The 21,519-nt window shown below is 32.8% G+C and overlaps 3 protein-coding genes across 4 annotated transcripts in view; 2 read left to right on the plus strand and 1 right to left on the minus strand.

Annotated features, from left to right (window-relative positions):
• Positions 1-21,519, plus strand: part of LOC109597583 (titin) — a 219,145-nt gene that overhangs the window by 69,691 nt on the left and 127,935 nt on the right. The window lies entirely within an intron of this gene.
• Positions 4,984-6,671, plus strand: LOC126265253 (gamma-tubulin complex component 3-like). The gene is made up of 2 exons (XM_049965932.1): positions 4,984-6,235; positions 6,296-6,671. The coding sequence occupies exons 1-2, from the start codon at positions 5,020-5,022 to the stop codon at positions 6,604-6,606; spliced, it is 1,527 nt and encodes a 508-aa protein (XP_049821889.1). The 5' UTR covers positions 4,984-5,019; the 3' UTR covers positions 6,607-6,671.
• LOC109597589 (uncharacterized) overlaps positions 19,619-21,519 on the minus strand; it is a 39,306-nt gene continuing 37,405 nt past the window's right edge. Inside the window, exons 2-4 of the mRNA XM_020013325.2 lie at positions 20,090-20,285; positions 19,877-20,032; positions 19,619-19,814 (exon numbers count right to left, since the gene is read on the minus strand). Of these exons, the coding sequence (XP_019868884.1) occupies positions 19,699-19,814; positions 19,877-20,032; positions 20,090-20,204 (387 nt within the window). The 5' untranslated portion in view covers positions 20,205-20,285 and the 3' untranslated portion in view covers positions 19,619-19,698. The remainder of the gene's footprint in view (positions 19,815-19,876; positions 20,033-20,089; positions 20,286-21,519) is intronic.

Genomic DNA, 21,519 nt, shown 5'->3' on the forward strand with positions numbered 1-21,519 from the left:
AAATCTGGAAACAGTCAACAATTAAATTTAATTGACGAAGTAACGTTTGTTTATTTCCTCATTTAGCAATAAACTGTACGACGTACGTTTATACTTTTCCAACTGGATTTTCCCCGAAGTGATCTAAAAAATAAATTAAACTTTTTATGTCCCTTTCGAAATAAAAATATTCAAATTGGTCTGACGACATAATATTTCTAACGTGATGATGTTTAACAGTGCATCAACAGACAGAAATTAATGTCTCATCAAGGAGTGGAAAATGACATTCGCCGAGACACACTTTGACCCAGTTGTAATGTTAGTTATAAATTTTAATCTAGCATCATTATTAAGTTGCATCCTCATTACAACCACCATGCATGCCAATTGTTTGCCGGGTTTGTTGGATATAATTATGTAAAGAGAACATGAAAATGCAGTAAACATATTTTTGATTGTTTCCTCTTAAATTCTCTAATCTACTTATTTCTTTGTACCGAGTGGCCGCATAATGGTAATAAAAATAAGTCAACAATATGCAACTCCCAACAACTTCTTTAGTTTTATATATATATATATATATACACATAAAAATATTAGTTTAAATTTTTAGAAAATGTATCATTTTTGTGCAGTAGTAAAATTAGTGTTTAAGAGTAGATGTAAAGCCAAATTTATCGACTTACTTTGAGCCAAAGTGGAGACATCGGCTTTAGTTTCTTCAATGTTTAACGCGCTTATTTTTGGAGATATAATAAAAAGATTTTAATAAAATATATGGCGAATATCCTGAAGATGATAATCCAATATGCTAAATATATATTTAATTGGTAAATTAAAGCGAAAAATTGATTTTCAGTGGTGTCAGGCCCTCTATTTTAGAAACATTAGTAGCAAAGGTGGAGTGCAATTAAAATTTTTTTCTACATTGTCTTATATTATACAGGGCCTCCGTAAATGGTCTTTGTTCGTCCCGAAAATTATCAAAATTCTCAATATTTTATGAGAACTAAAAAATTTTGATATTTTTTTAATAAATATATTAAATTTAAGAAAAGAAATGGATAATTTTTCATATTTATCTTTTGCGTTAAATTTATAAATTTTCAAAAAAATTAACAATTTATTCAATCTACATTAAATGGGTTAAATATATGGGATTTTTCAAATTTTAGTAAAATAGTGTAAGTCTTAAATCGATCTTTTTATTAAAAGAAAAGTAATTTTAAAGTTACAATAACTACCTATGTCTACCTATTTTGAGTAGTCTTTTATGTGACGACGCTGTCTAAAAATGTTTAGGGACACCCCGTATATAGTTGCACATCCATCCACTTTGAGGTCGATGTAACGATGCGGTCGAGTAATGTCCGAGTGTCTCGGATGTAAGTACCGCCGGCGGTTTCGCATCCATTCTTTTCCGTGAAATTAACGCAGTACGACAAGTTCACAAACCAATTTCTGGAGAATTGTGCGTAAAACTAGTTTACACATGGCGTGTTTAACCGATATTCCGGGCATGCGGGGCCCGTGTGTTACCGGGAGATACGCCTACTTAAAATGCCCGTTTCCTTCGCTTTCTCTTCCCGAAATCATAATGCCTTGCTGCGGGATCATTACTTTAGATCTTGGTTTTATTAGGAAAATCCCGGAATAAGCCGCTCAATATGTGGCGATGTTATGGCAGCGGTTCCCGCGTATGATTTAAAATTTCTGATACGTCTTTATGGATTTTATGTTCTATGTACACAATCTTAAATTAAATCTTTCTATGGATTAACTTTAACTTAGCTCGCGAGTTCTTTTCCCGCCGCTGCCAGAACCAATTACCGCTTATCATTCTGATTTTCTTTGAAATTATGCTATTGGATACTTGTTTGGCTGGAAAAAATGTGTATTATATATTAAAATTTTGCCCCGCACTAATTAAATTATAGTAATAAAAAGTTTTGTCGGATAATAATCTGTAATACCTATTTAATAGAGACTGGCAGATTTATGTAGGTCTGGTGTATGCATGCAACGAATGCAAGGAAACACGCAAATCGCATAGAAATATGCCTAATTAATTATGCTCAATCAACTAATGCCGTTCGTAGGTATATCTGAAGCTTTCATTCACTTTACTTTATTTTATTGGTGCAAACATATTTTTTTTATGTCTCCACCATTTCATATTTATTAGTAGATAGCTGGTTTAGTTTTTAAATTATTAGCATTTGATGGAATTTTTTTCCGCAAGATTTATGGGGCTCGTATACCCGGTGCATATGGGATCTAGCAAAGTGCGAAAGTAAAGGCGCCGATATATTATTTATTCAGTGGATCTTATTCGAAAATTTTATTTTCCTATTCTGGCGTTATGTAGAACAAATTACTGTCATATTGTTCATCTTAAAGAATGGTCCCTTAAAATTTAAAATATGCCCCACAATAAAATTACGAAAAGTGTGTAGCGTACGCATATTCGCCCCTTTTCCGCGGCATATTTCATATGTTGAGACTCCCGAGTGTTAAATAATGCAGTGACTGCTTAGCGGTTTTCATACCCAATAAGCATACGTTGAGGTGAGCCGCTCTCCCCTGGGGGATGATCCTATTTTAAATATGTCGACAATTTTCGCCATATTATGGCTCCGGAGTGATGCATATTTTATCAAATACCATGTTTTTTTAAAATCACAATCACGAACTTTTAATACTACTATTTATGACGCAATAAATTACAACGTAAAAAATCCTATAAATATTACGAGTTATTTTTATTTATTGATGTTTGTGATGATTACAACCAAATGAATTTTAAAATGACCAAAAAATGTAGCTTATTGTATAAAAAAATGTCGTAAGTGACTGGTAGGATCTCATTAAGTGCCTATCATTCAAGTTTTAATTTAGACGGGCAAATTGTACGCTGCCGAGCTGTATTGTTTTCTGTTGCTGCTCCAGCAATCGTCCCCAGAGTAAATATATTAAAGGCACGTTTTTATTACATTTATTGATTAACTTGAAGATCCTTGTAAAATGGATCAGCAGAAATATTTTTTTATTTGTTATAAAATATTAACTTCCCGTTCAATTAAATACGAGCAGAAAAATGTACAATATCAAGAAATTAATTTCATATCTGCAACAAAAGCCTCCTTAAATCGATTTAAGGTCTCTAAAATCAGAATAAATTCGTATTAGTTTGTGCTTAAAGCACCGACTGACATTGGATTCCCCCATTAAATCTATACCGTTTCAATAAAATTGTTGTCACCTTGTTATCTGCCAACAAATTAAAACATAATAAAGGACACCATTTAGTTTCCATGCTAAAGTAGACCAATATCATTATGGAAATCGAAGTTAATAATGTCTGATTAAAAATTTCCTCGATCACGGCATCACATCGAATTTTCCATTAATCTTTATTAACCCCGGACAGTGTCAATAATAGTAATTAACGTGCCGCAATTATTTCCAATAACACTGTGCCACATATGTAACTGGTCACTTGGTTGTAATATTGTCCAGGCTTCGAATAAAAACTTTAGGTTGACGTTAACGAGCACTGGCCCATTGTACGCAGAGATGTGTCGTTAAAAGTTATCGATAAATTTATGGAGTCATCGTAGGAAACGGCTTTCATACAGCTCGATAATTAGAAGGTTTATATTTTCTCTTACGCTTTTTACGGTCTTCACGAAACTTTCATTGCCCAATTTCATGAACGCGCCAAGTCTTTATAGAAAGTCTCCGATGATGTCTTAATTGAATGTCAATGTATAGGTGTTAGCAAAGGTTGTACAAGCGACGAAAGTAATTTAGTTTAAATGTGTTTTTATGAAGACGAGAAAGATTTTCTTATTGAGTTTTTTTAGGGTTTCCGGAAATTTTGCCGGAACCAATTCATAATATCTATGGATTTTTCGGAAATTCTTTATGACCTAAATTGGTTTTTATTAATTGACTATTTTTTTGGGTCAATGGAAATCGAAAGAAACAAATTATATGTAAGTATAATAAGAAATTGATTAACTACGGATAACATTACGTTAATTAACTCAGACAAATGTTTGTAGTTAAAAATAAATTTACTTATCCTGTCACCACCCAAGGAAAAAACAGTTCGGATTGTCTTTGGGTGTATGTACTCATTTTATTATTATTAAATCTTAATTCTGATTACTGTTAAATGCTCACATTTCTAAGAAACTTCACACATTAAATCACAAACGTCATAATTCAATTGACAAAATGAGAAGATAAAAATCCTTTTGATATATTTTTGGTCTAGTAAATTCCAAGATGAATACAACCAACGGTCCTTATGCAACTGAGGTGCCCGATTTGATATTATCTCTTTGCGAAAGTCTGGCACGTGGTGATAAAGTTTTAGTGCTTAAGTTATACAAATTTGCATATCACCTTTTGTTAACAAAATCTTATCCACCTCTGGTCCCTCTTGATGAATGGATCGTGACTATAAAATTGAGAGAGATTATAACCTGTGATAAAGTGAATCGATTTGATTTAATTGTTACCAAAATTCGTGAAAAATCCGTTTTACAACAAAAAGCAAGTGTATTTCGTTTTCTCTGGGACATGGCACAGGTGTCACCTAAACGTAAATTAACTTATGTGGATAGTTTATGTGATCAACCTCGGCTCTCTAAAGATATTAAAACATTACTGGTCTGTGCAATTTTTACTGAAAATGAATCCATCACCAAAGTCTACGAATCTAATCTAAATCAAGCCATATATATAGAGCCTCTTAAAGAGTTTGAGCTCTTAGAAGATATTTTTAATGCTCTTCTAGGAATCGAAGGCAAATACATTAAAAAGAGATCTTGTGGCTTGAACTTTGTTTCGGACAGGATATTGCTCCCTGTACACAAGGGCTTGGTTGAGAATTTGATGCAAACATGTTATTTACAAGCCACATTGAGGCAGCACTCTAAAAATCTAATGACACAGCATGGAATAATATGTCAAACTTTAGGATGCGTTTTACGAAAAAAACTTTTAACTTTTTACGCAAATGTGGTGATGCTACAACCTAAAATCAGCGAATTAACATTGCGAAAGTTAATTTATCTATTACATGATCACAATGACATGTTAACGTGGATTCAAAATATATGCGAACATTGTACTGGTAAAAAAGGTGGTATACTCATTTCTGCCATTCACGCTTACACTTTGCATGGTTCGCCTTTTGTTAAAGAACTCTCGAAGAATATATTAACTGAAGTATGCAAACCGTGGTACAGCACGTTGAAAATGTGGCTTCTAGAGGGTAAAATTACCGATCCTTACAACGAATTTTTTATTAAAATGAAAACATTAAATTACAACTTATGGAACAATAAATACCTGTTAAGGAAAAAAATGTTGCCATCGTTTATGAATCCATATTTAACTAAAATTATATTGTCATTTGGTAAAACAATGTATTTTTTAAAACACGTATGCAAAGATAAAGGCCAAGTTTCACAAAACGAATCTTTAGAAAATTTATTGACAACCACCTCAGTTGACGCTCTGTTTGACGCAGAAAAAAATATGAAATTTGAAGAATCGTTAGAAAATATATATCGAAAAATTTCCCTTTACATTTTAAATCTTCTCAGGAACAAATTCAGGTTATACGATCACCTAGAATTATTCAGAAAATATTTGTTGTTGGCTCAAGGTGATTTTATCAGTCATTTGTTGGAACTATTGATGCCGGAACTGAACAAGGACGCAATTGATGTTCATTTTCACAGGCTTAACTCCCTATTCGAACTGGCAGTTCATTCGTCGAACGCAAAGTTCGAAGACAAAGAAATTATGGACAAGCTCACCATACAGATCGAAGGGAGGTGCACTGGAAAAAAAGGCTGGGAAGTCTTCAGTTTGGGTTTCAAAATCGACGATGGGCCTATCGGAACCATATTTAAGGAAACCATACCCGTATACCGTGTGATTTTTAACGTTCTGTGGCAGACCAAACGTATGGAGTTTGTGTTAACCAACATGCGTCGAAAACAAATACTGATAATGAGGCTATTTAAGAGCCTGACATATTTAAAATTTATCACACCCAATATTACTATATTGACAGGTGAAATGATTCATTTCTTCAATCAGCTACAATATTATTTTATGTTTGAAATATTGGAGTGCTCTTGGGTGCAACTGATGGACAAGCTGCATAAAGCTAAGAGTTTAGACGACAGTGTAATCGCTCATAATTTCTTCTTGAAATCTCTCAAAAAGGGTATTTTGTCCGAAACAAAGGGTTGTGTGGAAATTAATAATATTTACGTAATAATTTTAGAATTTGACGCTTTACAGTCAGAGCTCTACAGGGCTTCACACGAAGAGAACTTGGCTTTTAAAGCCTTCCTTAAGACGAATAACTATGCTGAAGATGTAAGCTTATCCGAAGAGGAAGATAAAGAAGAAATTGCTAGAAGGGCAAACTATACACTGAACTTGTTAACCATAAAATCCCAAATGAGCACACTTTCACAAAGATATCAAAGCAATTTGGAGAAATATTTAAAAATACTTTCGTCAAGTGCCAACATCAGTTTGCAATTATTGAGCACCAGGATAAATTTTAATAATTATTACAATATTGAATAGTAAATGTGATTCAATTGTGTTTTGTGCACAATTTTATCCAAATACAAATCATTAATTAACTGTAACATTTGGTTTTTCTTCACATTTTACCCTCTCTAAACGGCGATTTATTCATGCGTTGTAGCCATTGAAATAATTCTTTAAAGGCGATATTACAATTAAGATAAAATATCGTAAAATTAATTGCAATTATTCACATGGGGTGGTTTTCTGAAAGGCCGCGTTGCGGCTTGCATGACAGACTAGGCTTTTTGCCGACTCAAACGCCGAAAACTAAAGTAATAAACCGCCGGTTTGGCGAAATGACTTTGGCAAAGAACAGTGCAGCTGAACCGAAAGCACTATTTTGCGGAGCCCCGATTGAACGATCTCTAACAACGGCGGGCTTAACAAAAACCATTTACGGCTAACCGTATCATATGGCACACATTGTTTAATATAAATGTTAATTAAACACGGTCCACTTATCTTAATCAATTATGAGTTTATTATTGAAACAAAACATTTTAGCGTGAAATTTCTGCAGACTTGCAATTCAACACAAAGCATTTTGTTCAATCTGTATCGTCAATTGAATTAGTATTTGTCGAAGACTTGCTACATTTATTGTTGTTACTTAGTTTGTATACAATTAAATTACTTAATTGTGTTTGGACGTTTCAGGTGTGTGCATTTACGTTGCATTAGTTGAACGAAGCATCACACAAGATGCACAGCAAAACTTCAAAGTAAACTTGTCAGTAACATGAGACTTCATCAATACGGAAATTAAATTCTTAATTATTGCGATACGGCACATATAGTGCTCAACCCTTCGTCGAAATTAAATTACTTGCAACCCCTGGTAAGGACTTAATGAGCCATGTGAAGTTATTGACAATAAGGAAGTGACTCACACATAGCGGAAATGATCAGCGGTTAGATCACGTTCAATACCGGTTACTGAAATATTACTGATATTCCTAAATTAACTCCTACGAAATACCTACAAGTAATCGTTTAATTTAAAGCTATTTTAATATGCAATATAATTATCACGTGGTATTTAAATCGCAAATTCTTTTCAAATGTTTTCAGAAAATCTTGGCTTCAGAAATACCACAATATACAGCATATTGGTAGTCAATTTCTGACTTTTAAATTGAAATATAAAAAAGTTAATTGTTAATGTCAATACTGTTGCAATAAAAAATAGGGTTTCGCTTTAAACGTGAGGTTTTAGATCAGATTGTGCATTTTGGTAGCATCTTTTAAGCCCAGTCACACAGAGCTAATGATGCCGAAATCTGATTAGAATAAGTCTAATCTCCTTACATATCGGGTTGCGCTTCGGCGCAAAGGAATTATCTGCAGAAAATTACCGTACATGTGATGATTCCCTTTACAGAACACGTCCTATTTTAATCCATTCCCCGCAAATTAAAGCAATCATGTCGGCACACGTTTACGTCGTGTTACCCCGACGCTTAAAATTGCTCATAGTTTGGATTGGACCGGGGCGCTGTGTTTTAACGGTTATCGTCGCTAACTTGAAAGCAATGTTTTTATTGCGGCGTCCAAATGCGAATTGGAAAAGCACACAAACTGCAATTAAAAGGTGGAACTGCACAAGAGACGTTTTACCGTGCATACGATAATAACGTGATATTTTACATTTTTAAAAGGCATTTATCCACTGAATAAACAGTGGATCGACCGTAAATTCTAATATGGCATTCCAATATTAATTTCAAAGTCCGTTTACAATTCTGATGCAAAGATGAGATCGAATTTCGGGATAAGTTGGCAAATATATCTCGCAATATTCAAACATTCGCCAAAGCCAAATTGAATTGGCGCTTAAACATCTCCCAGAAATGGAGGTCTTTCTTTATGGAATATAACAATTAACTGGGGACTTCGTTCGTTACAAAAGTGCCTGGCTGCATTGTTGGAAGTGAGGTTTAGCAAATTACCGAACGCAAAAATTCTGCTTTGTTGCTGATTAATATCGGTTAACCTAATGGTGGGTATTAGAAATGTTTTGTTTATGCGACAAAAATTGTGATGTGGAGCTTCGCCTCGCCACATTTTTATGTAAGTCTCCGATACATAAATATTGGAATTTTCTAATATTTGTCCGGGTTGCATTTTACGGGATTAACTTAATCCTCTCGTGAGTAATTCTCTAAACTTAAGACGTTTTTCCAAACTTCGCCAATCGAATAACCAACTAGTGTTTATGGCATTATATTAATGACCAACTTTCGTGTCGCTTATCGGATTGAAGTGGAAGCGGGAAATTTTGTAAATGTATTTAGGTGCATACTCCTGCATAAATCATCTTCAGAGTTTACAGAAGTTTTCCCCAAGTTAAAAAGTGAAACTTTCCGACGTAAACCCTCAATATAGAAAATTTGGTCAAGGGTATTTACGATCGGGAACTTCCACAATGTAATCTTCGCCATTAGGCTGCTTAAACCTGTACATTTTATAAACCGATTAGGTCATATCAACAATATCCGTTTACTTCATTAACATGTTTCTACTATTAGATACGCGATGTGCAAGTTTAATATTATGCGATGCGAGTTGCATTGTAAATAACTAGTTTTATGTTTTGCTATATCATTATTAGAAACTATATAGGTAGTTGTATCCGTAGCGGAAATAAGGGGTGAGTGTTATTGGCCTTAGACGTGTTATAACAAAGGCACGTTCTAGTGCTAACGAGGCCTCATTAGATCTATATATTTTGTACCAGTGTACTGCAGTGATGTGCGAAAATCTTAATTAAAACCTCCTGGTTTCACCAATTAACATTGACAATTTTTATTCACAACATATGACAGTCATTCATGTCCAAGGTGCATTGAACATTCTCCAAGAATCAGATAATAAACACTGTAAGAACTTTTAATGACTGATTCATTTTTATTGTTGTCTATTCATAAAGTAGTAGAGCAATTTTATTCATTTTACATAAAGCATAAATATACAGACACTAACTTTTAACGTATAGTGGCCATAATTATAGCAATATACAGACAGTATCACATAGAACTAGAGGGACTATCTTAAATGTTAAATAAAATGGTTAAAAACTAAATTTACTTCTTTTTTTTTAATGTTTATGAAGAGTCGCTCTAATGTAAGCTTTAAAACTTCTTAAAAAGTTGCTATAATAATGACCACTACTAAATGTTAGAACACTAATTCTAGTCTTTTATCTTGAATAAAAAAATAAAAATTAAATGTCTCATTTTGTATAATAAAAAGAAAAATAAATTTATATAAAAATGCCAACGTTAACGTTCACTAATTCCTATATTTTAACCCGAAAATGTTTGGGTGTATCCAGGAACTTGGCCCATTTCAAATTAAGTAAGGGCAAAAAAAATAAAAGAAGTCATACAAAAAAGTTTTAATAATAAAAATCCTCTTAGAGCCAAAGGTTTTTTTTAATTTTGTTAATTAAAATATTTACTGGGGTGTATGCATTACAAAGAGCGGTCGCTCGTAATCTTAAGTCATTTCGTTATAGAGCGAACCTCCTCATGTATCTGCGATGAAATTTAATTATGACAATGAGCATCCAGAACGAGTTTTTTCTTTTTCGCGTGCTTTAATTGCCACCGTTAGTCTTGACTAACTGGGTGTGTCATACGCTTGATTAAAATTTCTTGAGGAAATTCACCTCTACAGGAAAAAAAACCCGGTGCGATAAACCAAATAATCTGCACCCCAAAACTAAAATTCCAATTATTGCTACGCGATGCGTGATTCCATTAAAGAGATTGTCATTGAAATGCATTTTTGATAAAGCACAATGCCGATATTGTTCAGGTTGTGCTGACGCAAACCGGCAAAATAATTCATCACGGGTCCGGTGATACACAAAACAGGGTGGGTGGTCGATTTTAGTTTTGGCGGCGCAGAAATGCCCATAATACGGGAAAGGGCCCATAACGCAAACACGCCCGCGGAATAATAAATGTCTTGATGACGAACCAGGCAATTAAACTCTCGATACAAGTTATAAACCGCCCCTTAAATAAATGTTGCTCCAATTACCCCCTTTTAAAACTTTATTAAAGCGAATAATTTCGACTGGCTTAGCCGAATAGGTTTTTATTTGCCCACCGTTTTATTATCATAGCTTTTAGCCACAAATTTACGAATTTTGTAGTTTGTACTGTTTGTCAAATTTGTGCGATATTAATATAATCATAAAATAAGATAATTTATGGAAAAAAATAATTCAATTGCAGCAGATTTTAATATAAGGAATCAGGAATTTCCTGTGCTTCCTTAAATTAAATCGTATTACGTTTAAACATGCTTCATAAAGAAAATTGAAATAATAATCTACCTAGCCCTGTTATAAATGTAAATATCGTATGTTAAACGATGATCACACAGACTCTCCACCAACAATAGTGTTATTACCTTCAACATTTCCCAGCAAATTGTTGTTTAGGAATCGTTGCCGCTGTCGAATGTATTCACCAACGTAAATAACTCAATTTTTCCACGGACTAGAAGGTTATGAAGCGTTTCCGGCGCGCCTGAAAGAAATAGGAAATAAATAGGAGCAAACTTCCCAACAAAAAAAAATTATGCGGAGGAAGATATTTTCGTGGCGTTTCGGGTCGGCAAAGGTTCTGGCAACTCCGGTTGCTGAAGCGGTTGATATGAATATTTAACTGGGCACTTAATTATTCAACTTACTCTCACCAGATTTCCTGAGTTGTGCACTTTTTATGTCTATTCAATACTTTTTTTTCCTTTCGGAGGCTCTGTTCATATCCATGATGTGCGGATAAAGTGCCTTTGTTATGAGTTCTTGTAATGCCACCCCAATGCTAATTTAGTCCTGAATATTTATGGTGGTGGTGTGGAAGTAGATGCTGGATTGAGGAACTGCAAGTTGCAATCGAAACAGTGAAACTTCATTTTTGAATAAATCAGAACTGTAATTGAATATTGTGCACATTTATTTTATACAAACATATAATTTTAATCACAAATTAGTGTTATTGTAGTCACATTTATATTAAACGTTGTAATGTTTTACGTTATTTTAATACGTGTAAATAATTGAATGCTGTCAAAATATTTAGTGTATATTTGCGAATGCCTAAATCAATTTTACAATATATTCGTGTATGTGTTTAATGATTTGACCGGTATTTGCAACATGATGTATAATTCTATGCAGTTGCAAATCAGCAAATTTACGCTCATATTTAAAATATTTCTCTGCCATTATAAATTTCCAATTTCGATCGAACAATATCATATTGTTCTGTATCGTTATTTAGTTTACGAAGAGATCTATATCATTTCATGCAATAAATTATGTACGGCACAAATCTTGTGACTGGTAAAGGGACGGCGTTACACCAAGACGTCTCGCTGAGTAGAAAAAAAGAAGTAAATCAGATTTACGAGAAACTCCGGCTAAACAATTGGCGAGGGAATTGTGAAAATATCGGAAGTCATCAAGAGGCCATAATCAATTGCAATTAAACAAGTTGGAAGAAGCCGTGTTTGGTCCTCTCTCTCCCTTCGCTGGTTTTTAACTCGACCAGATAATTAAGTTGATGTCAGCTCAATGAGATTCGTTCAATATCTGCTGGGATATCAAGAAGTTAGTCCGAAATCAATCCCTGTATCGTGATCGGGATCGGGGTCCAGTGTTTGGCTTACCGCTTCGCCCATGCCGTTTTCCCCTTTTCAAGCTGGAGGTCTGACCGATACCGAATAATATGGTTTGTGTCGTGGGACCCACGCGTTTTGCGGTGACAACGACTGCACTACATTACTGTTCTCTGAGTCCTGATGCATTCATTAATCTCGGTATTGGATGTTGGAATTGTTGGGCCGCACTTCCCATAATAATGCATCATTGCATCGTTATTTAATGAGGTGCTCCAGGGCGCACTTGATCCGTGTCTGTTTTATTTTTTCATTTTTTTTTTTTACATTGCGCTCAGCTTTACAAAATAATTATGACTGCGTGTTAGAATTATTTTTATCGGGAATCACACACAGTACGTATATTGATTTATTTTTAATTGAAAACACGCATCCAAAAGATTGTCCTGGGTTGTTTTTATTTATTCACAGAAATATGAAAATATTTTTTTAATATTTTAATAATTTATGTAGAACATGAGAAACTGATAAGTAAGTACACGTGAATAAATATTTTCCATTGTATGATGAACATTTAGTTTAACATTGGGATACCTTCGCATATACAGGGTGATTTACATAACTGATTCATTAGAAGTTTATAAAAGACCATCTGAAATTTTGATTGGAGCCATAACTTGTTGTTATCTCAGTTTCTAAATTATTTTCTCTGCCAATTTCAGTTCAATCGAAACTTTATTTTTCAAATGGAACTCTATGAATGAATTATGTATAAAATTCTAAACCTATTTTCATTATTTTCCTATATTCATTTGTTTTTGAGATATATTAATTGTATTCAAAAATTGTTCACACATGTAGTGTACAGCTAACTACTAATAATTATAATGTTAATAAATCTATTATTAGTATGCAAAAAACGACTATTTTTTTTAACTTCCAACACTGAAAAATTAGTTCCTAGGTTAAAAAATTCTTTCCAAACATGAACTCTTAATTTTAATACAAAGGTCCTTCTCATCTCAGTTTTCTATTTCTTCTTGTTCCATATGGCAAAATCCATATCTCGTCATTACTTGATCGTAATAGAGGGTTTAATTTCCTACAAAAATATATGTTGGGCATTTTATAATATTTATTTATTTACGAGTTGCATAATTTAGAAGTAAAAAAGAAATTTTTATTAAATTGATCTCCGATATTTGTTGTTTAATATTTGATATTTCCATTGTATTTTTCTCATTTTAAATGAATGAAATGAATTAGTCAGGTGAATTACACTGTTCCCAAAAAATAAAAAATCTTAATCAAAATATATTTATTTTAATATAAATATCCTTGGCAATATTTTCTATTATTGTATTTGTATATTAGCTTCACATATATATTTATTTATTCAACAATATTTAAAATAAAAAAATGGTATATATTTAATTTAAATGAACAAAGTAATATCAATTTCAAATACATGCAATTTTAAATGTATAAAATATCAATCAAAAGCATTGTAAAAATGTAATTGTATACGGAAATAAGCAATATTGTTGTAATCGAATTTTTTATTGAAACAGCCAAATATTTGATATTCTATTATTCACAAACAAAGGTCAGGTGCCCATATTTTGTCAAAAAATCTTGAGTTGATTTCGCGTATTTTCCAACAGCTATAATTACACAACACAGATTATTGGCACAATGTTTCGGCGTTTTTATATTCCGTCGTTTTTGTAGGAAGTCATTTATTATTTATATATGAAAGCCATTATCTTTGTTCTTTTGTATGTATTTCTTTCGTATTCATCGAAAAAGATGACCCATAGAGATATTCCAGGCTCGTATATTCAGCCGCCACCATGTTTTCACCCGTTTCTTGTTTGAACTCAACGCAAAGACTCGTTTACATTAAATTTCCAGCACAGAAATGAAAATTTTAATAATGTTCGTTAAAATGACAAATTATTTTTAATTGTCTCACATAAATGTGTGAGTTTCAGTAAGCCAAGAAGTCTAATTGCATTAAAGTGTTCCACTACAATAATCACAATTAAGTAAATATGTTTTAGATACGTTCAAGCGTCAAATTTTGTTCATAATTAAATTACATCGTTATACACACAGCGTTAATAAACATATTGGTTAAATTAATACAAGTTAGATCGACGGAAAAACATCCTTTATTTAGTTTGTTCATTTGTCAACGTCCAGGAGTTAATTCTTTTATTTCACCTTTTCCTTGTCAGATCTCTCTGTGTTCGCAAATCAAATAAGACCTTTTTTTTGAAACAATTAGAACCGTACATTTTTTGCAATGACAAATTAAATGAATCCAGGAAGTTGACCAGGAAAAAACATGTCTTTGTCGAAGCTTTAAAACATTAATTTCATGGAACCACTAATTTATTTTGAAGTTGCGAGTAATTACCGGAACGAAAGTTCATAGGCTAAATCAAAATCAATCAAAAGTGTAATTGAAGTAAACACAAAAAGAGCCTGTATTGATGGCTTTCAATTAAGCCCTTTGTTTATTCGGTTGAAGTTTAAAACAAATATACTAGGGATTGCTCTGTTTACGTTTATAGACTAAAATTAACTTTGCCAAACAGAGTCGAGTAATTTATTATGTAATATTGTGTAACTTCAACTGAAAGTTATTTTATTACCGGTAAGTTTTCAGCAACCAAGAAGCTACATATGCACGGCAACGGCAAACTCATACGACACGATTTATTTGCAAATTAATAAAGTATCCATGTTGGTGGCTCCTTTGTTTATGTTAAATAATAACATTCCGCACAAGTGCCATTTGGGGACATTTCCAATTTAGATTTAGAGTTTAATTCCGATTAAACTCTTCTTCCCCAATTGGGCATACCATTTTGAATGTAAACTTCCATCGATTTTGCACAGTTCTAAACAACGAATTGCACGAACAAATTTAAAATTTCCAACAAAAGCGCTAGTGTTTTTTTTTCAGATTTTACACAAAATAAAGTTTGCGTTTTGTTTGCGTCCGACACTTCAGTTATCGCCGAAATGATATATGTTCTTTGACGTTTAAAGCCGATAAAACTTTTATGGATTTTTCCCTTATATCAGGCCAGCACTAAAATTTTCCCGTTAATTAAATAGCAGGTGCGTCAGCGCGTTTCCCGACAAGATTCTACAATAGTTACAACGTACGGATCGAGCAAGTTTCCTCGGAGTTCTGATAATATTTCGAAGTCGAATGTATATTTGAATAAAATTTATTAAACTGAATTTATGAAAGGCAGTCGATTGTTGAAGCTCTACCTCTTAGACGTTCGCATTTTATTGCACTCACATATTAAAGAGCTTCGTGATATATATGTATATTTTCCCTCTTTCTTGAACTGCGAACTTTTTTGCAACTTTTTCTTCACCTTTAAAGTCAAATTAAATAACCGCGAACTAGGTCTGGTTGGATATCATGAACACATGTTCAGTAGAAGTAATTGTTTTTTCTTCGCCATTTTATCATAAGACGAAAATACTTTTTATATTTTGCCCATTTAATTTTACTGCAGCCCAATAAACGTGCATGATTAAGATTGACAGTTTCTTAACTCATTTTTATTGCAAAGTAAAATAATCTTATGAACAGCTTAATTAGTTTCAATCTCCATTTCGTGGAATTAAGCGGAGTCATTTTATTTTCACAACAGGCAGACAAGTTTTCAAAGAGACTAGGCTTAATTAAATGTGAAAACAAACAAATGGTAACTGACATCTTTGATAAAAAAATCCAGACAATGGTTAATTATATGTAATTTGGCGGATGATTTTCGAAATAAAGAGCAAATGCAGACACAAACAATTTCTTATAATAAATCTAGTCCTTTAATAAGTAAAATTCATGATTCATCACGCTTCAACCACGCTTCACTACGTCTGTATAATGCATTCAGGATTCTGTAAGATTAATGGCTAAAGATTATTGATGATTCATTAATTTGAGATGTTTTGTATCAAATACAAATGTACAGGATGTTCCAGTCTCATCCATTTACCACCCAAAAAAACAGCAACTTCATCAGCGATACGACCATATAAATAATAAAAAAATTAGCATACAATACAAATTTGAGAAGTTTCCGGAATTCTCACATGTCCACACGATTATTTCGCTATTCGGATAGATTTCACGGACACGCTGATCGAGCTTTTTGAATAATTTAATGCAGAGCCGAGGGTTTAGTTGGTTAACGTACAACATGAATTGTTAATTTTCCAGTGTTCTAAACGCCGATTATTTACTATTTCACTGTGAGATTTAAATATCAGTTTCGCCACATAGGTACTTCCATTTGGTCAAATTTCAAAAACGTAATTAAACTGGGAAATTGATAGCTAATTAAAAGTATCCTTTTAAGCCTGCCCTCGGGGACGGAGCTCATTAACAATGCGAATTTTAAATTAATTTGTTTAAAATAATATTTTTTTTTTTTGCTGAAAAATGTTCATTTTTAATTAGGATGTTGTATCGATTTTGGTTAATGATCGTTTTTCTGCGTTGTGTTCCCTAATTTTCTTTGGTAAACAAGTTCCCCAAGAAACTTTCTTTTGTATCGCCAGGAAGTGCTATATAATTGATTTATCCATTTACCAATTAAAATGGGATCTCATTGTTTTCAAAATTAGCTCCAAATCTCGGCAACAAGAGGTCCTCAAATTATATTTCTCAAATACAGTGTGATTAACGCTATAATACCTTTAAACAATGGGCACGGAATTAAATTGTCTCCTGTCTTCTTGACGACTTTCTTTGAGTTATGATTTACCACCTCATTCGGCTTAATCCATTTACCATGGCAACGCGTTTATTAATTACATATAGGTGTGAGCATCATAATAAGCCTTCCATTCAATTTTTTTGAACATTAAATTAGTATAATAAATTGTGATTTATGTTCATTGACTCAGTTTGTAACCTAAATAGAGTGCACTAAATTATAATAAATTTATGCATAATGTTTAGTTTCGGATTTCGTGAGGTAGCTTGAAATATCTTCAATATAGATCAGTAACACTGGTAAATTTGTGTTTGGGATACAGTCTTACCAGTGCAATTCATCGTACTTCCCCATTCTCAAGTTTAATTTCTTGGGTTACGATTTAGTGAATAATTGTACCCAAACAAATTAATCTCGATTAGTTCATTTAGGAAAATCATCAACCTGTTTAAGTCCACTAGACAAATCAAATTGGAATTTAGTTTCCGCCCGAATAATTTCTACTTGTGTGCAAATATCGATTCGGAGAACCAATTTCTGTGCATAATATTCACACCATTATGTATATATTTTCGCCGTCATAACTCAAAGGGACGTCTAACACTTGGGTCTGGGATTAGCGACGCATAAATTACGTTTGTATGGAAAAATAAAAAATATATTAGCAGCTTGTAAGATAGGAATACACACGAAACAGCCATTTCTAATTCGTATTTGTGAGAGTACAACAATTTTACATAATTAAAGCATTGCTGGTACGTTGTCTAATAACAGTGTGCATTAAACGATCACGTCATTAAAGTGGAAATAAATACATGTTAACCACCCTTATTAGACAAATACAACATGTCAGAACGTCAACTTATACATATAAAAATTGGAACATGGGTAAAAAGCCACGATTATCGGATGATAAATCTGGACGTTCAACTCACAGATAAATACTACACTAATGCAATAAAAGTACATATGTAAATGAGTAAGATAAAAGTGCGGTTTATTGTTATTGCGGCACTACGTTTATTTTAATGAAAGCCATTTAGAGTAAGTGTGGTCTTTTGTAAAGATATATAAAGCATTTGCATCATCCAATAGGGCGTAGAAACGATCAATTCAACCAGAACCACTTTTAACAATAGAATCGCGGAATGTGCCTGTTTCATTCTTTTTATTTTATTGCATTATTATGTACGTATTTTTATTAACGCCAATTTTTCCACTTATTTTGTTTCTTTGTATTTGGGTGGATTTGCGGGAGGCCCTTTACGATCTTCCTACGTCTTAAGTAATATCTAAATGTTTGTATTTTTTCGTCCCTTAATAAAAGAATCTTGAATCCGTTTCCGATTAGTCGGAGAATTTTTATAACTGGCTTCAATAAACATTTTATTAATTTTCGAAACGGTTGCGGTTAATTTTATTGAAATTTTCTGATGGCCCTCCAGATCCCAATTTAATAAACATTTCCCGAAAATTATTCGTTATTCACCGTAATCCGCACGTGCATTTATTATTAATAACACAACTGGTAATAAAACTGGGACAACGTCTGTGATTTTATGACTGTGCGGGGAGGACTGGATTTCGGCAACTTGTTAAGTACCCAAAAGTGCGAGGGAGAAGAACCTATTACTCATATTTTGCATAAAAACCGTTCAGACACAACATATGAGGGCTGGAAAATCTCTTGGGAAATGTTATTGGAATGATCTTCGAGCCAAACCTTATACACTCACTGTATATGTATAGTGGAAACCCAATGCGATCATCTCGAGCATCGCGATATCAATTTCATCCTTAAACATATCCCTTTTACGAGGGGATTAAATATATATATATATTTTTGGAGCTACAGATTTTTCTAAACATCTCTATTTTTTCCTCGGTTGTTGCAGTTTGAAAATTACCTTACATCGACTGGATGTCAAATGGCAAAATCATTTAGCTGAAAACAGGCCGAAGCTCGCAAAATTGTTACAATTAAAGTGGGGAAAATCTTGATAAGAAGAGGCTTCTTAGTTTGTTAAGCTTGGAAAATCTGTCTCTTTAATTCCGTGTTTAATTCACAGACAAAATAGAGCACATTAACGGTCTGTAGCCCATTTATAAACTTTGTGAGAACAAACGCCTTGTATGTTAATTTCGGCGGCTTAAAACTGCTAAATTTTCTGTCGACGCGTTGCAACGTTTCACAAAATACACAAACGCACAATAATTTTAAAGGAAATGCATTTAATTACAATTTAATGAATTTGTTCAATTTATATGTATAATCCATAATAAATAATATTATGCATTAATAATATTGTTTGTAAAATAAACGAACATTATATTACATTGTGGAGCTTGAGGACATGTGTTACGTGCACTACATAAATATTTAATTTTATTTTATACAGTACATTTTGCGGTTGTTATAATTAGCAATTTTTATTGCAATTTTTGTAACCTTTAATAACGATTCCTTAAAACTATTTAAACTAACAGAAAAATAATCATCCGACATATTTGTTTATTCAAAAGTTGGATTATACAACAAATTCGAGGTATTTATACAGTTGAACACAATTCCAATATTACAATATTCGTAAAATTATAATTGTATTCATATTACAATAATATTCATATTAGATAATCCATGTTAAAATATGTCGAAACTTTTTTCATACGGAAATGTATAATATATATAATACAATATTCATCAAAATTTATAGAAAAGCTGCTCCGAGTTTTTGAAACATGCAGAAATGTCAACTAATTCGTCAGATGACGGAGTGTCTTCTTGATCCATTTGGTCCTCATTGAAAATGAGGACATCTAGTAAGAATTAAAGGACAACGTTAATTATGGATTAATCATATTCAATAGAATTTACTTACAAGTTCCTGGGTCAGTCTGATCCCAAGATTCATCTTCATCAATCACATAATTCATGAACTCGGATGAATTTAGGAACGAAGCTGTGTTGCTTATGCAGATAGTGTGATCCTCATTGCTCGTATAACCTAATTGCTCATTAAGGCAGTATTTTTCTTCTAAATTTGTAAAAAGTAACAATTAAATTATGAATGATGTTTTGAAGTAAAACTTACCAGCGGTGACTGAACACTCTTCGCAACATGTAGCTACCCATAAATTGTATAATAAACCAGCACACATGAATAGTATAGTTATAATCTGGGTCTTTCTGCGACTAACCCCGTCCATTTTTAAGTGTGACTTTGCTGTTTGCTGTCAATAATAATTAATTTCGATGTGCATACAAAAACCATGGAGATGATGTTTAGCCTAAAAATAAAAATTGAATCAGTTTAATAGCTTTATTAACTTATCTCACATAGAGTCAAGTAACTGAAAAATTCAAATTTTCACATGTGCATGTAATGTACTTATTTGTTTAAATTGAATAAACATCTTATAAAATTTGAGTTCACTTTAAAAATTTATACGATCCGACGATACGGAATGTAAGTAATATACGCAGAAGGTTTGGATTTATCCTTCCAAAATGAGCTTCTTAACATCCAGACAATATTTTTTAAAACAATGTAAAATATTCAGCAGCATGCCAAGGCTATTACAGGTAGCAGGTTATTAGATTTCGCTCGGAAACAGGAAGTACGCACGGAAGTGGATACACACAATATGCAAAGAAAGCACAGTGATCAAATCAAGTTCTCTGGTTTCCTTTAGTCGGCTACACAAGTCAGTAAATTCCCGAAATAGGGAGATGAAAGCCTCGCCAAATTCATTTAAACTCAAGTCTAACATCGTATTATTGAAATTTTAACTTATTGAGCGTGTCGTAAAAAATCAAGGGACCAATTTGTCGAGCATCGGTAACGCTGCATGCGAATTTCATATGAGCAAAAGGAAAACACAAATTTCACGTCCTCCTTTGTCATATTTGTGACTCCGATTCTTTTCATAACGTGTTCATTTCATCGATATTAGAAACTTGAATTGCACAATTCAATTACTACAAAAGTCAATTAGGAATTATAATTACACCGTCCGTTCAGAATTTCATTCACACTGACAGCAAGATATAATTAAAAACGAATCCGATGAACTGTAGGCGATTGACAACTTTTTAATTAATAGGTTTTCCTCATTAAATCCGGAGCACATGAGGTTAGTTAATTTGAGATCTGCTAGTCGATAAAGAATCCGAACGTAATTATTACGTTGATTAAATTTTAATGTCTGTGCAATTTGATTGGCTATTTGTATTGGTTTTATTTGGGAGTCACATAATGGAGATAATCCAATTTAAATCATTCAACTGCAAATATTATTTTCCGTTAAATACACACTATATTGCACTAGCCTGGCACTATTTCGAAAATTTTGTTATGCAGTCAACAGGAATTCGGATCGTGTCGCGTTTTTTCCCAAAATCGAAAATTAATATTCCAATTGATTTTAATGATGATTGGGTCGTGCAATTATGATGAGATATATTCCACAGGTAATATAATACATACATGGATGGCGATTTAACCGCAAAATTATTGATGGT

The sequence above is a fragment of the Aethina tumida genome, chromosome 1, assembly GCF_024364675.1.
Source record: "Aethina tumida isolate Nest 87 chromosome 1, icAetTumi1.1, whole genome shotgun sequence".
Taxonomy (NCBI): Eukaryota; Metazoa; Arthropoda; class Insecta; order Coleoptera; family Nitidulidae; genus Aethina; species Aethina tumida.